This window comes from Octopus sinensis, linkage group LG25, assembly GCF_006345805.1.
Source record: "Octopus sinensis linkage group LG25, ASM634580v1, whole genome shotgun sequence".
NCBI lineage: Eukaryota > Metazoa > Mollusca > Cephalopoda > Octopoda > Octopodidae > Octopus > Octopus sinensis.
This window is the reverse complement of record NC_043021.1, coordinates 9,040,480-9,056,578: the sequence shown is the minus strand read 5'-3', so window position 1 is coordinate 9,056,578 and position 16,099 is coordinate 9,040,480. Positions and strand designations below refer to the sequence as shown.

Here is a 16,099-nt window from a genome sequence, read left to right as displayed (position 1 = left end):
ACTTAACCCACCCCCAAATTGTTGCCCTTGTGGCAAAATTTGAAAGCATTATTATTAAATTAAGGTAGCAAGCTGGCAGAATTGTTAGTGCACCGGGCAAAATGCTAAGCTGCGCTTTGTCTGTCTGCACGTCCTGAGTTCAAATTCCACATGGAGTTGACTTTGCCTTTCATCCTTTCATGGTCGATAAAAGAAGTAACGGTTGAACACTGGGGTTCATGTAATTGACTTTCCCCCCTACCCAAAATTTCAGGCCTTGTGCCTATTTTAGAAAGTATTATTATTATTATTATTATTGTCATCATCATTATTATCATCATCATCATCATTATTATTATCAAAATCATTTTTCAGATTGAACCAAAGTCTTTGGAATTTGGTAAGCAGAGTTGGGGCACAAGTAAGAGTTTACCAGTGAGGTTGGCCAATAAGAGCAATGCCAAACTACCTCTTAGATTGGTTATATCGGTAAGTTTACTTTCATTGTGTTTTAGATATTTACTAGTTGAAATATTATCATTATTATTATTATCGTTATTATTATTATTATTATTTTTCAGTCTCAAGGTGTGTTTCGTTGGGATCATTATTCCGTAGAGGAGAACGTGAGAGAAGAATGCAACTATGCAGTGAGCAACAAAACTATATGTAGTCTGGCCCTTCCTGGCTCTCAGGCTGGCTGTATGCTTAATATGTTGAGCCTTCAAGTATTTTGTGACCTTGCCAAAAACTCTGCCCTTAAAGGTGAGTGTCTTATCATTTTATTACTGTTTCTAATTGTGACCATTTGACTCTCTGGTGGAATTTCTCTTTAATTTGTACCTGAAACTAGATCTCCGTTCAAAGGTTATATGTAGACCTTACTTTCAAAACCCAGATATATTCATCAGTATGACTTCTGAGTAATTGTTTAAAACAAAGGTTCTCAACCCATTTTGGCCAAAGGCCCCTTTTGATCCTTGGATATTTTTTAATATGTACAAAAATTATATGTAGAGCTTACTTTCAAAACCCAGATATATTCATCAGAATGACTTCTGAGTAATTGTTTAAAACAAAGGTTCTCAACCCATTTTGGCCAAAGGGCCCCTTTTGATCCTTGGCTATTTTTTAATATGTACAAAAATTATATGTAGAGCTTACTTTCAAAACCCAGATATATTCATCAGAATGACTTCTGAGTAATTGTTTAAAACAAAGGTTCTCAACCCATTTTGGCCAAAGGGCCCCTTTTGATCCTTGGCTATTTTTTAATATGTACAAAAATTATATGTAGAGCTTACTTTCAAAACCCAGATATATTCATCAGAATGACTTCTGAGTAATTGTTTAAAACAAAGGTTCTGAACCTATTTTGGCCAAAGGGCCCCTTTTGATCCTTGGCTATTTTTTAATATGTCAAATCGACCCCACTCCCTGAAAATATTTTTAGTTTTCAATGTACTACTTATTTTGATATCAGCAGATAATGATAAAGGATGTTGTTTTACATATGTGCTTGTATGCAGTCAAGAGTACAGATGTACAAGTTGACCTCAGCAGTGCTGGTGCCATATAAAGGGCACCCAGTACACTCTTTGAAGTTGTTGGCATTAGGAAGGGCATCTGTACCAAAGAAGACATCGGAGCTTTGTTGCTGTCTTCTGTTTTGTAACTTCGTGTCCAACTGTGCAACCCATAACAGCAATGGGGAAAGGGATGTTAAAGGATGAGGGCATAAATTCCATTGATGCATGCAGGCATTGGAAAGGATCTGTTGAAATGACATTGATACACACACACACATACACACGTAAGCATGCACATACGCAAATGCATGCATGTGCAAACATGCACATATACATGCAAACACGGACACACACGTGCAAGCACACACACACGTGTGAGCACACACACACGTGCAAGCACACACACACACACGTGTGAGCACACACACACACGTGTGAGCACACACACACACATACATGTGTAAGCACACGTGCAAACGTGCACACACATGCAAACACGGACATACACACATATACACACATGCAAACACACATTTACACATGCAAGCATACACACACAAACACACACTCACACACACTCACACACACTCACACACACACTCTCTCTCCCTCTTGCTTCCGTCTCTCACTCTCTCTCTCTCTCCCCCTAACTGATGTTCCTACAATGTTTTCCTTTCCATTCTCTTCCATCCTATAGATAACACTAAGTCTGCCTCCCTTGTCGGACTTGTTGAAATACAGTTGGACGTACCCAATTCTCTGCCACCCCTGGCTGTTATTCACCTCAGTGTTATTGCTGGCATCTACAACTTACAGATCATCAACGGAGTTGATGTAAGTATAATATTTTTTTTTTTGTTTAGTTCCAAGTCGGCTCCAATTTAACCCACTTGGGACCAAAGGCCTTCCAGTTGTAACCAATGCATTTATGCTGACATAATACATCACGTTCTGAGTTCAAATTCCACCGAGGTTAACTTTGCCTTTCATCCTTTCGGGGTCGATTAAATAAGTACCAGTTACGCACTGGGGTCAATGTATATTTCTTTACTACCCACAAGGGGCTAAACACAGAGGGGACAAACAAGGACAGACAAACGGATTAAGTCGATTACATCGACCCCAGTGCGAAACTGGTACTTAATTTATCGACCCCCGAAAGGATGAAAGGCAAAGTCGACCTCGGCGGAATTTGAACTCAGAACGTAACGGCAGACGAAATACGGCTACGCATTTCGCCCGGCGTGCTAACGTTTCTGCCAGCTCGCCTGGGGTCAATGTAATCGACTTAGTCCCTTTGTCTGTCCTTGTTTGTCCCCTCTGTGTTTAGCCCCTTGTGGGCAATAAAGAATTAAATTATAATTATTATTATTCTCGCCTGGCCCCCGTGCCGGTAGCACGTAGAAGCACCATCCGTTCGTGTCTGTTGCCAGCCTCGCCTGGCCCCCGTGCCGGTAGCGCGTAAAAGCACCATCCGTTCGTGGCCGTTTGCCATCTTTGTCTGGCACCTGTGCAGGTGGCACATAAAAAGCACCCACTACACTCACGGAGTGGTTGGCGTTAGGAAGGGCATCCAGCCGTAGAAACACTGCCAAATCTGACTGGGCCTGATGAAGCCTCCCGGCTTCACAGACCCCAGTTAAACCGTCCAACCCATGCTAGCATGGAAAACGGACGCTAAATGATGATGATGATGATGATTATTATTATTATTATTTAATTCCACAGTTAATTAAAATGGAGACTTCTTTAATGAAGCCCCACACACACAAAGTGACCCTATTAAATTCCGGCACCTTTGATTTCAACGTGATGCTGTACATCAACAACAGTGAAAACGTGTTCAGCTTGGACAGCAATCAGAAAAGCATCTCGGTCGGTCAAGTGGCCAGTGTTGATGTTACCTTTCACCCGATCGATGAATCTGTCCAATTTTACAACATGTGAGTAACTTTTTTCTTCCCACCTCTCTTTATATTGAGTTTTTTATTTTTTTATTTTGTTTTTCTCCACCACCACCACCACCTCATTCTTTTCCTTATTCTGAAGGAGAGAGCTCTATCTCTAGTATTATTTCTCCCTAACACCTATACACCTACCTACCTCTTTCTCTCTCTTTCCATTTCTTTGTTTTCTCCTTCCACTCATTCTTTCCTTCCACTCTTTTTCTTTCTCCCTTTTTTGCTGCAAAAATTAGAAATTGGATGCACAAAAAAATTCAATATTCAAAGTAATCGAACATAATGAAATGGATTATTTCCCTTGAGTGTTTCAAAACAAATATTAGGCAGCTGCTATGGGTTATTTCCCTTGGGTGTTTAAAAAAAATTAGTTATATGAGGAAATATAAAGATCCCTTCCAGGGGCTATATTATTGATTTTTTTTTTTTCAACAATCTAAGTATGTCATAAGGTTTCCAGACATGAGTTCTACTTGCATGTCAAGTTTCATCAAAATCAATAAAACAATGTAGGAGGAGTTAGCTAACAACACCACAAACACAGACTGATTTACCATCTATTTATTATCATTGCTACCCATCACTTACTTTGCTTTGGTTCGCCTCCTTCCTCTTTAATCATCGTATACCATAACTTTTACATTCATGTATGTCTTGTTGTCTATGTCATCCCACAGGGAACTGGTCATCTATTTACTACCATCAGGACCAGCTTATGGAGTTCCAATCCAAGGAGAGGTAGTGACAAGTTCTCAGTTAAAACCAAAGATTGTTTCAAATGCCTCAGATCTCAACTTTGGTGGAGTGGCACTGGGAAACAAAAAGTAAGGAAATGTTTACCATTATTATTATTATTATTATTATTATTATTATTATTATTATTATTATAAGATGGCAAGCTGGCAGAGTTGTTAGCAAGCTGAATGAACTGCTTAGTATTTCGTTCGGCGTTACAAATGCTTTGTATGTGATACCAGCACCCATGAACCTGCAAGACTGCGAACTCTCGGAAGAAGAGTGATGCAGGGCACAAAATTTTACTTAGCTAAGTAAAATCGTGGTTGTCCTTGTGTATATTTTTCTTCGATTTCTTTTACTTGTTTCGGTTATTTGACTGTGGCCATGCTGGAGCATCGCCTTTAGTCAACCAAATCGACCCCAAGACTTATTCTTTGTAAGCCTAGTACTTATTCTATCGGTCTCTTTTGCCGAACCACTAACCTACAGGGACATGAATGAATAAATATTACATTTGACAGTAATCCGAATACTAAAGAGTAAAGATAATATGGTGTGATTTGAGTAAAAATTGTCTTCTATCCTTAGCAGAACTGGTGACCATGTATAAGCTCATTGATATTGTATTTTGATCCTGTTTGTTTGTGTTTCAAAGAGTTAATTCTAAGATTCTTATCCAGAAGGTGATGTTCCATATTTCTTTATTTTTCCAGGGAAATTTCTTTGAATTTAAAAAATGGCTCCAACGTAACTGCCAGGTTGAAATTATATATCAACTCTGATCTGAATTCATTCAAGGTAAGATTTTTTTTGTCATAGGTGTGTCATTTATTTTGGCGCAGGAGTGGCTGTGTGGTAAGTAGCTTGCTAACCAACCACATGGTTGCGGGTTCAGTCCCACTGCATGACACCTTGGGCAAGTGTCTTCTGCTATAGACCTGGGCCGACCAATGCCTTGTGAGTGGATTTGGTAGACTGAAACTGAAAGAAGCCTGTTGTATATATATATATATATATATATATATATATATATATATATATATATATATGTAAAAAGCACCCACTACACTCACGGGGTGGTTGGCGTTAGGAAGGGCATCCAGCTGTAGAAACATTGCCAGATAAGACTGGAGCCTGGTGCAGCCTTCTGGCTTCCCAGATCCCCGGTCGAACCATCCAACCCATGCTAGCATGGAGAATGGACGTTAAACGATGATGATGATGATATATATGTGTGTGTGTGTGTGTTTGTGTGTCTGTGTTTGTCCCCCTAGCATTACTTGACAACCGATGCTGGTGTGTTTACGTCCCCGTCACTTAGCAGTTCGGCAAAAGAGACCGATAGAATAAGTACTGGGCTTACAAAGAATAAGTCCCGGGGTCGATATGCTCGACTAAAGGCGGTGCTCCAGCATGGCTGCAGTCAAATGACTGAAACAACTAAAAGAGTAAAAGAGTATTACTTATCCAGCCTTGACCACCTCCACATCGTCATCATCATCATTTGACATTTGTTGTCCATGCTGGCATGGGTTGGATGGTTTGACCAGGGCTGGTAAGCTGAGGTGGCTGCACCAGACTCCAATCTGATTTGGCATGGTTTCTATGGCTGGATTCCCTTCCTAATACCAACCACTTTACAGAGTGTAACAGGTGCTTTTACATGCCATTGGCACAGGTGCCAGTTGCTGAACACCAATATCTTCCATGACTACGGTTCCACTTGGCTTGGTGGGTCTTCTACTCAAGTACAGCATATTGCCAAGATATGTGTTGAATTAATCACATATCTTGTAGCTTCAAGATTTCAATAATGTGTTTATATTTTTAGAATGACATTGTAGGGTAGGTGTGAGGGGCTTTCATTAATAAGACAAATTTCATTATTTCATTAATAAGACAAACTTTCAGTACATAGAAACTTTATGCCAAGAACTTAGGTTGTGTAACAAAGGCTTTTTCAGTTCTCTATTTAAGAGACAAGGAATTATGTACATTATTTACATTTGACGGATATTTGTCCTCATCTTGTTTGTTGTTAACAACATTTTGGCTGATATACCCTCCAGCCTTCATCAGGTGGTGTCTTGGGGAAATTTCGAACCTGGGTTCTCATTCCTAATGTATTTTTGATATTATTATAATTATTAGTATTATTATTGTTCAAGTCACTACCTGGAATCGAGCTCAGAATCTTGGGGTTAGTAGCCCGCACTCTTAACCACTATGCCCATGGGCATATGGCGTAGTGGTCAAGAGCGCAGGCTGCTAATCCCAAGATTCCGAGTTCGATTCCAGGCAGTAACTTGAATAATAATAATGATAATAATAGCAACAACATTGAAAAATACCTTAGGAATGAGAACCCAGGTTCGAAATTTCCCCAAGACACCTGATGAAGGCTGGAGAGTATATCAGTGGATACGTGTTAACAACAAACTAGATGAGGACAAATAATTGTCAAATGTAAATAATGTCCAAAGGCTTTTGTTAAGTTACATACCAAAGACCTCTTGTAAAGTTGTGTATCAAGGGTCATTTGTTTAAACAATATGAAAGAAAAATAATGCAATCCTTTAAATTGGATTTAGAATGAAAATAATGAAAATACGTTTTGTTTACTTTATTTTTTTCAGTTTTGTGTAATGAAATCTCATACCTTATTGTCAGAGTCAAAGAGTATTGTGATTCCACCCAATGAAATCTACCCGATCACTGTTGTCTTCTCCCCAACGCAGCCGTGTTATGTCCACGGCAAGATTAACATTTACGTGTCTTCTGGCAATTCATGCAAACTTATTGTAAGTATTGCGTATATTAATATATAATACAATAATTGAAGCACTCTCTCTCACCCTTATGCCTTCTAGCTACGTTACCTCTTCTGGTAGGTAGGTTCTATCAGCCAAAACTACATAAAGGCTGATTTCTACTGTACTATTTATATTTTGAAATGTCTCAACTGAAGATGATATGTAAAAAAACAAATTCCTTTTTCTCTCCTACATAATGATCTGAAACACAGGTATTAAATGCACTCAAAATACCAATATTTAGTTTTACTTTATTATCATTATCTTGTGTGTGTATGTGAGAGACACATACACACACACACATTTATATATTATTTTTCTTCTCTTTCTCTCACTTTTAGATACCTTTGTTTGGCTACGGTGCCAAAAGTGATATACGGCTTGTAGAACCCTGTTCTGGTATACTGGAGCTGGAACAAGCAACTGCACCCTTTGTACAAAAGACTTTTACTATTCAGAACGTTGGCTTCCGTGATGGTTTCTTCTGTGTCAAAGTCTTCCATGGTAAGTGGCAAATTGAATGTATTTATATTCATCAATTCATTCTTGTTGTTTATTTATCGTCCCTTTTCCCATGCTAGCAGCTGTTGGAAAGGAACTTATCTTTATATATAAAAGTGAAGTTGTGTGTCTGTCTCCTACGATTTAGATTCCTAACTACTCCCGCATTTTGCGGTGCAGTTTAACCAAAACCGGGTATCTTATAGTCGTGATTCATATCGAGCCGTTCTGGGTATTAGTGCACGTCTACCATGAGTCTACGATTTAAAAAAAAATTTATCATTTTTTTCCATTTTAATGCATTTTTTCGCTATTATATAAGGGAAGTAACTCTCTAAAAATGTCTACAATGAGTCAACGATTTAAAAAAAAAATTACTGTCGTTTTTTTTTCCATTTTTAATGCATTTTTTGGCTATAACTCTCTAAAAATGCTTATATAGTTATTTCCCTTACAAATCCGAGCAACGCCGGGCGATACTGCTAGTTTGAGGTAAGATTATTTTGGTTGATACTCTTTCCAACCCCTACATGTTTTTCAAGTAAGAGATTTTTTTTTTTTATTCTCACCCCCCTACATATATTGAACCTCTGTATTATTTCTACACCTCTTATTTCACACCTTTTCATAGGTGTGTGTATGCATATATAAGTACATAGGGCAATGACTGAGACCTTTGACATTATGTCATGCTTGAGGAGAAGGTGTAAAAGATAAAGGAACTAGTCTAAGAATTAGTGAGAAAGCCTTGTGTGAAAAAGAATTAATCTATGTTGTCTGTTGAATGTGTATTCATTCGTTGTAGTTTAGGTTTGTGTTTTGTCTGCTTTTAGATGCTGAGGAAAAAACTCTTGTTGAAACTGAAAATATTTCTGTCAAACCTGAAAATGGTATTCTGAAGCCCAATGGAAAACAGGTACATCATCATTATTGTTGTCATCACTGTCGTCATTTGTCGTTGTCGTCATCGTCGTCGGCATTTGTTGTCTTTGTCTTCATTTGTCGTCGTCATTTGTCGGCATCGCCATCATTTGTTGTCATCGCCGTCATTTGTTGTCATCGCCGTCATTTGTTGTCATCGCCGTCATTTGTTGTCATTGCCGTCATTTGTTGTCATCTACCGTCATTTGTTGTTATCGCCATCATTTGTTGTCATTGCTGTCATTTGTTGTCATTGCTGTCATTTGTTGTCATCCGCCGTCATTTGTTGTCATCGCTGTCATTTGTTGTCATCGCTGTCATTTGTTGTCATCGCCATCATTTGTTGTCATTGCCGTCATTTGTTGTCATCGTTGTTGTCATTTGTCGTCGTTGTCGTCATTGTTGTCATTTGTCATTTTGTTTATATTGATTTATCAATACTTGCAGGGGTTGCATAGATTTACAAATTTAATCATTTGTATGAATTATTGTGATTGTCGTAGTGATTGATGCTGCTGATTGATGGTGGATGTTGTGTTGGTGGGGTGGTGAATGATGGTGCTTCTTGTGGTGTCAACCATCAATGTATACCAACTCTGTCTTGTTTATATATATGTGTGTGTGTGTGTATTTTTATTACTGGTTTCAGCCAAACATTGAGGCCATGCTGGAGCACCACTTTTCAGTGAGTTTGGATCTCGTTTTTGTATTGATATGTATGTATGTATATATGTGTGTATATGTAGTGTGTGTGTGTGTATGTATGTATATATGTGTGTATATGTAGTGTGTGTTGTGTGTGTATGTATGTATATATGTGTATATGTAGTGTGTGTGTGTGTGTGTATGTATGTATATATGTGTGTATATGTAGTGTGTGTGTGTATGTATATATATATGTGGAGGTATGTGGCCTAGTGGTTAGGTTATCGGATTCATGATCATAAGGTTGTGGTTTCGATTCCTGGACCAGGCAATGTTTTGTGTTCTTGAGCAAAACCCTTCATTTCACATTGCTCCAGTCTACTCAGCTGGCAAAAATGAGGAATCCTACGACAGACTGGTGACCCGTCCAGGTTGGGAACATATATGCCAGGGAAACCTGGAAACCGGCTCTATTAGTCTATATGGCTTGGCAAGGAACTGTAACGAAAGTGTGAATATCTTCTCTGGACCTTTTGGGGGTGCGAGAAGCAATCACTATCCATTGCTTTAATAATCCAGATTCTCTACCAGTCGGAAACAACAAGACGCAGACGTAAAATATATATATCTACTTTATTCTCTTATGACAGTAACAAATAAGAGGTATATCTGGGTATCCCTTTGGTATAGATGTGTCAGAGCTGAACTATATCGCTGTAGAATCTACAGTGTTCAAATGCTAACGACACTGGTCAAAGATGGCGTCCGGAAAGAGGAAGATGATGTTGTCTGCAACAATTTGGTTAAAGCCTTCGGCCGACTGCTATCATAAAGGGACAGCGAGAAAATATATGTCCGTTGCCTTCAGTCGCTTTGTCTCAAGTCAATGACTGCAGCTGGACGCTAGTGGTCAACGTCCTACGATCCCCCTGCCTCGGCTAACTGCCACGTAGGCAAAGGGTCCTTCTTCCGGGGCTTCGCGCATGCGCCGCTGTATAGCGTCACTACAGAGCTCCACCCCAGTGCGAAGCACGACACAAAATTCCTTGTAGTGACTATAAAACTCTAGGTGGATACCAGATAACCAAATAGTACACAATATAATAAAAATGGCAAAATTTACATCATACACAAGAAATTTACCAAAAGGAAAAAAGAGTAAAAATACTCAAAATGAGCAAAAATCAAAAGTGCATGCGTGAAGGTGGATACGTCACAAAGTATAGAGCCTTCCGCTGAAGGAAAGCAAACTCACAGTTAATGAACCTAGGCGAAATTAAATCCAACTTCTCTAAAGGTAGTTGGTCCTGCGAAATAGCAGTTAAATCAATTGCTGCAGGAGAGGAAATGGAATCGACAGATAGATCGCTAGTAACACAAAGGCAAAAGTGCAAACATGCTGGTGTGATGCGCGACACAGATAATTTTCTCTGTTAATTACGTGACCAACAGGGGTCTAACAGGGAAAAAATTACGCCTATGCATAGGCGCAGCGCATGTGAACATCCGACGTTCTATGAGTCGGGAAAAGAATTAAGCTAACGCAAACGTGTTGCAAAAAACAAGGCAGTACACGTGCGGAGCAAAGGCGCATGAAATGCAATAGGGCTTGCCAGACCGAAAAAACAGCAATGAATATGCCAGTGGTTGAGCGATTATATGCCTCGTTCGTACAGGAACAAAAGTATGGCATGCCGGCGCGTTATAATGGACAAACAACCCTCTCTATGTATACGTGACCCCTAGGGTCTATAGAAATGAGGTGTGTCCACAAAAGGCAAATTTAACATGGAAAAAACAAGCGAGAAAAGCATGTGTGACGTATGTATGTGAGAGAGATAGCATTTATGTGTGTGTACGTGTGTGCGACAAAAATACATACAAGGTGAATGCGAGCAAAAATAAAAATACAGCGCATAGGAAAAATGTCTCTCAGGGCTATTTCAGACAATGGAGTTAATTTACCAGTCTGTAATAGCCTGATGCACAATAGCAGTTCGTTCTGTAACAGAATGTTGAGATCACAAATGCAGATGCCGATTGGACACATATCGTGTAACGGTTGTGGCTTCAATGCTGTGACAGGTTAACTGGAACAGAAGAATCTCGCAGATAGTGCTGGGCTGTTAATTCCTTGGTGTGCCATGCACAAACAGCAAGTGGGCTAAACTTCCGCGAGTTGCTATTTACATCTTGTTGTGTCGACGGTGTTGAAGGCGACTGGTGGTGGAGGCGACTGTGGTGTGGACTTGAGACAACATTGTTCTTAGTGGTGATGGCGACGAAGATAACGATGACGTGAAGTTCTAAGACGACGATGATGATGACAAAGGCAGAGAAAAAGCATCGATGATATGATGGCGTCCCTCATTATGTTGAAGAATAAAAAAGGCTCCTTCTATAACTGTCCGAGGGGACCGGAAACAAATCGTCGAAAGATGATGACTGCGTAGAGTTAAATCGTGTTCTGACCTGGCAGAAAACTGGATTTCTTTGTTGCTAAGTGATCTCTGGTTTTAGACCAGAATCACGTCGGGGGTCACCAGTGTAACGAAAATGTGTGAATATCTTCTCTGGACCTTTTGGGGGTGCGAGAAGCAATCACTATCCGTTGCTTTAATAATCCAGATTCTCTACCAGTCGGAAACAACAAGACGCAGACGTAAATAATATATATCTACTTTATTCTCTTATGACAGTAACAAATAAGAGGTATATCTGGGTATCCCTTTGGTATAGATGTGTCAGAGCTGAACTATATCGCTGTAGAATCTACAGTGTTCAAATGCTAACGACACTGGTCAAATATGGCGTCCGGAAAGAGGAAGATGATGTTGTCTGCAACAATTTGGTTAAAGCCTTCGGCCGACTGCTATCATGAAGGGACAGCGAGAAAATATATGTCCGTTGCCTTCAGTCGCTTTGTCTCAAGTCAATGACTGCAGCTGGACGCTAGTGGTCAACGTCCTACGATCCCCCTGCCTCGGCTAACTGCCACGTAGGCAAAGGGTCCTTCTTCCGGGGCTTCGCGCATGCGCCGCTGTATAGCGTCACTACAGAACTTTACTTTTTTGTTTTATGTGTGTATATGTGTGCATATATATATATATATATCTGTGTGTGTATATATATATTTATTTATTTCCTCTATTTTACTCTAGGATGTAACTTTGACATGTGACCAGGCAGCCTTATCAAGTTTACCTCTCTACGTCTCTATCTACCATGGTGACGAAGTCGCTCGGCAACAGATGAAACGGTGAGACATCCTACCTCAATTCAACACCCACTCGTCTCTTGTTACTGTTTCAAAGTTTATTGTGTGACACACTTGACAACACCTGCTTGCAATGCATCCTCTAAATTTCCATTGCACATTTTCTTGGTTTTTCTGTAGAATTGTATAAGTCTTTTGACAGTCTCAATGATGTTAGCATGGAAGGAATGTATGATTGGTGAGTCTCAGACAGAGAGTTTGGTTTTGGGGTTAGCTACATACATTATAGATGTGTGTATGTGCACATACACCAATGTGTGTATGTGCACATACACCAATGTGTGTGTGTGTATGTGTATATATATGTATATATATATGTGTGTGTGTGTATGTATGTGTATATCATCATCATCATCACGTTTAGCATCTGCTTTCCATGCTAGCATGGGTTGGTGTATATATATATATGTGTGTGTGTGTGTATATATATATATATATATATATATATATATATATAGACATAGGTTTGTAAATTTTCTGTCAGTAGTCTGTACTTATGACTATTTTGTCTTGTTAGGATTGTGACAAAACTCGGAAGCAGTAAACAGAACTCAAAATATTGTGTGTGGTTCAATACATCATTTGCTGATGAAGATAAAGGAGCAGTGATTAAAGGTAAATAAACTGGTTTGATACATATTATATATTTTAGAAATATGCCTAAGCTCTTTTGGTTGTGTATTAAATTGATATTTATCTCGAAGAACCTAAGAGACCTGCATGGGGTGGATGCAGATGTCTTTAAAATGAAACTGGATCTCTTCTTGTCAGGTGTCCCAGATGAACCAACTTCACGGCAGGAGGTGCAGATGAGGGCAGCTGCATCGAACTCTCTCATGCACCAGATGGCAATTGCTAAAAAGCATTCGTGAAGTAAAATCATGTAGCAACACCAAATGGCGGTGCCCCAGCATGGCCACAGCTTGTGAGCTGAAACTAAATAAATAAATAAAAAAAAATCTCTCACTGGATGGCATACTTTTTTGTTGATTCTACCTGTATTGGGCTTATAAACTATACTAGCTAATCACTGACCCATAGGCATTCACTTCACTGATTGGGGCCCAGTGTAGTTATTTTACTATTTACTTAAGCCCTATGCTCCTTGTGAAGTACAGGCCATCACACTCTGTGCGAACTTTTAGGCTAGCTCCTGCGGACGGCTAATTCACAGTTCTTATAGTGAATTTACAGTTCTTATAAAATCGAGCAGAATGTCTCATGGTATTTGTTCTGATTTTCAGTGCTCCTAAGTTCAAATTTTACCAAGGTGAACTTTGCCTTTCACTCTTAAAACATTACCATTCTTTGCTGGAGGATTGACAGAGTATTAGGAAAAGGTGGCGAGCTGGCAGAATAGTTAGCATGCCAGGCGAAATGCTTAGTGGTATTTCACCTGTCTTTACGTTCTGAGTTCAAATTCCGCCAAGGTTAACTTTACCTTTCATCCTTTTGGGGTTGATAAATTAAGTGCCAGTTACATACTGGGATTGATATAATCAACTTAATACCTTTGTTTGTCCCCTCTGTGTAGCCCCTTGTGAGCAATAAAGAAATAATATTAGAACAATTGGGCAAGACACCTTGTGGTATTATATCTGGCTATTTGTCTTTTGACAGTAATTCCTTAAGCTATAGCAATCCATGTTGATAACCATCCCCATGGTCAGTATAGGTGCTGTGTTGGAGGAGAGACTTGCACAGATGGACATTTGTCAGTCTTTCTCAAAGAAAAATAAAATCCATCTTCTCCAAACCTGTGCCTACATATATAGATACATGATTGACCTTCACTGATAGGTAAAAAAAAAACCCTTTCAGTCATGAATGTCCATGGGATTGCACTTAGAAAGTTTCCCTTCAAGGCACAAGTCTGGGCAAAGCTGTTTATGGACAGCCTCCCCTGTCCGTGCCACTGATGTTATTCAAGGGAAAGGCAAAGGCTGATATAGTTTGGCACCAGTGATGTCACAACTCCTTTCCTACAGCTGAAGGAACTGGAGCAACTTGAAATAAAGTGTCTTGCTCAAGAACACAATACACACCCCGATCTGGAAATCGAACTCACTACCTTATGATTGTGAGCCCAACACTCTAATCACTGACCCATGCACCTTCACTTCACTGATAAGGGCCTGGTATAGTTATTTTACTATTTACTTATGCCCTTTGCTCCTTGTGGGGTACAGGCCATCAACAATTTTTCTCCACTTTTCTTGACTCAGGGCTGTCCTTTTTTAATTTCTTTCCAATTCGACCCATGCTTTTTCAGCTCTGCTTCAGTATCCTTTCTCCAGCAATTTTTAGGGCATCCGCTCTTCTGCCTCCCTTGTGGGTTCCAGGTCATGGCCTGACATGTTCCTTGAGGGAAGGATCTTCTCTCCCCAGTCTCGTTGGTTTTCAGTTGTCATCAGCATTTTCCTTTTTTTAACTTTGCTTTGGTAGGAAGAATGTTGGCTCTGTGGAAACCCATTATTACCTCTGGGAGGAAGCGGTCCATATTTGTCTAACCTCTGTCCATCAGTCAACCTGTCCGGCATGCGAGGTCCTATAAGGATCTTGTGTTCTGTTAGTATCGCTCCTGGGGGGTCATTGAGGTGCACAAGACACTATACCACAACAAAAACTGGACCTTGAGGACATAAATTTACTGCCCTTAGTTAATTACCAATCATGTAATAATAATGCCTGTTTATTATCAACATTAAATAATTAACTGTTGTTTATTAATCTGTTTTTCTCAATTTATATTTGCAGATTATCTTAATCATTGTGGCGAGAGCAGTCTTTCTGTGTTTTTTGGACATTTGTCTACCATCAATTTCACAGTTCAACTATCCACGTACAGCAATGATGGTAATTCAAGATTATTATTATTATCATAATTATTATTATTATTATTGAGTGAAAGAGCAGTGCATGCCATCGAAGTAACACTGAGGTAAAATATACGAAGCCCAGTATACCCATCATGACTACCCGTCTGATAAGGGTACACCAGGCACATGCATCACAATCATATGTGTGCGACATGGTGATCTTATATCAAGATAAACAGCACATGACCTTGCAGATGGGGCCCAGCTAGAATTTTCTTCAGGTCGAGTAACTCATCTTGCTCAAAAGGTCCCTGAATAAGGGTTGTTTAAGGATGTTGAATGAAACACACATGTTTCCTGAAGTGAATTATTCAAACCCCAAAGAATCTCTCTCAAGATATGGCTATAATGCTCCCCACTATTTCTGCTCGTGATCAGAGATGCACATATCGTCAGCCACTAAGGGACATGCTCAACTGATTAAGGTCAAACAACTGACAAGCAAATCTGTGGTTTTGAGCAGAATATTTGCTGTAGCCCATCTTTTATACCAAGACAGAACAATGTACATGATAACACTTCCAATCAGTTAAGATCAGAAGCCATGAGAGCCACTGCTTGGTACTGCATCGGGGCATTTATTATTATTATTGTTATTATTATTATTATTATATTTATTATTATTTTTATTATTATTAAAGCGGTAAGCTGGCAGATTCGTTAGCATGCTGGATGAAATGCTTAGCGATATTTTGCCCGTTGCTACGTTCCAAGTTTGAATTCCACCGAGGTCAACTTTTCCTTTCATCTTTTCGGAGCCAATACTTTATCGACCCCAAAATAATGAAAGGGAAAGCCGACCTCAGTGGAATTTGAACTCGGAACGTAAAGGCAAACAAAATATTGCTAAGCATTC

The 16,099-nt window shown here is 39.5% G+C and overlaps 1 protein-coding gene across 3 annotated transcripts in view; it reads left to right on the top strand.

Annotated features, from left to right (window-relative positions):
- The window catches only part of LOC115224499, a 69,419-nt gene that overhangs the window by 31,269 nt on the left and 22,051 nt on the right, over positions 1 to 16,099 (top strand). For all 3 annotated transcript variants that reach the window (XM_036513214.1, XM_029795408.2, XM_036513213.1), the window contains exons 16-27: positions 355 to 468; positions 561 to 744; positions 2,206 to 2,342; positions 3,237 to 3,451; positions 4,147 to 4,293; positions 4,921 to 5,005; positions 6,844 to 7,008; positions 7,362 to 7,524; positions 8,355 to 8,437; positions 12,249 to 12,346; positions 12,882 to 12,979; positions 15,122 to 15,220. In XM_036513214.1, coding sequence (XP_036369107.1) covers positions 355 to 468; positions 561 to 744; positions 2,206 to 2,342; positions 3,237 to 3,451; positions 4,147 to 4,293; positions 4,921 to 5,005; positions 6,844 to 7,008; positions 7,362 to 7,524; positions 8,355 to 8,437; positions 12,249 to 12,346; positions 12,882 to 12,979; positions 15,122 to 15,220 — 1,588 coding nt within the window. The remainder of the gene's footprint in view (positions 1 to 354; positions 469 to 560; positions 745 to 2,205; positions 2,343 to 3,236; positions 3,452 to 4,146; positions 4,294 to 4,920; positions 5,006 to 6,843; positions 7,009 to 7,361; positions 7,525 to 8,354; positions 8,438 to 12,248; positions 12,347 to 12,881; positions 12,980 to 15,121; positions 15,221 to 16,099) is intronic.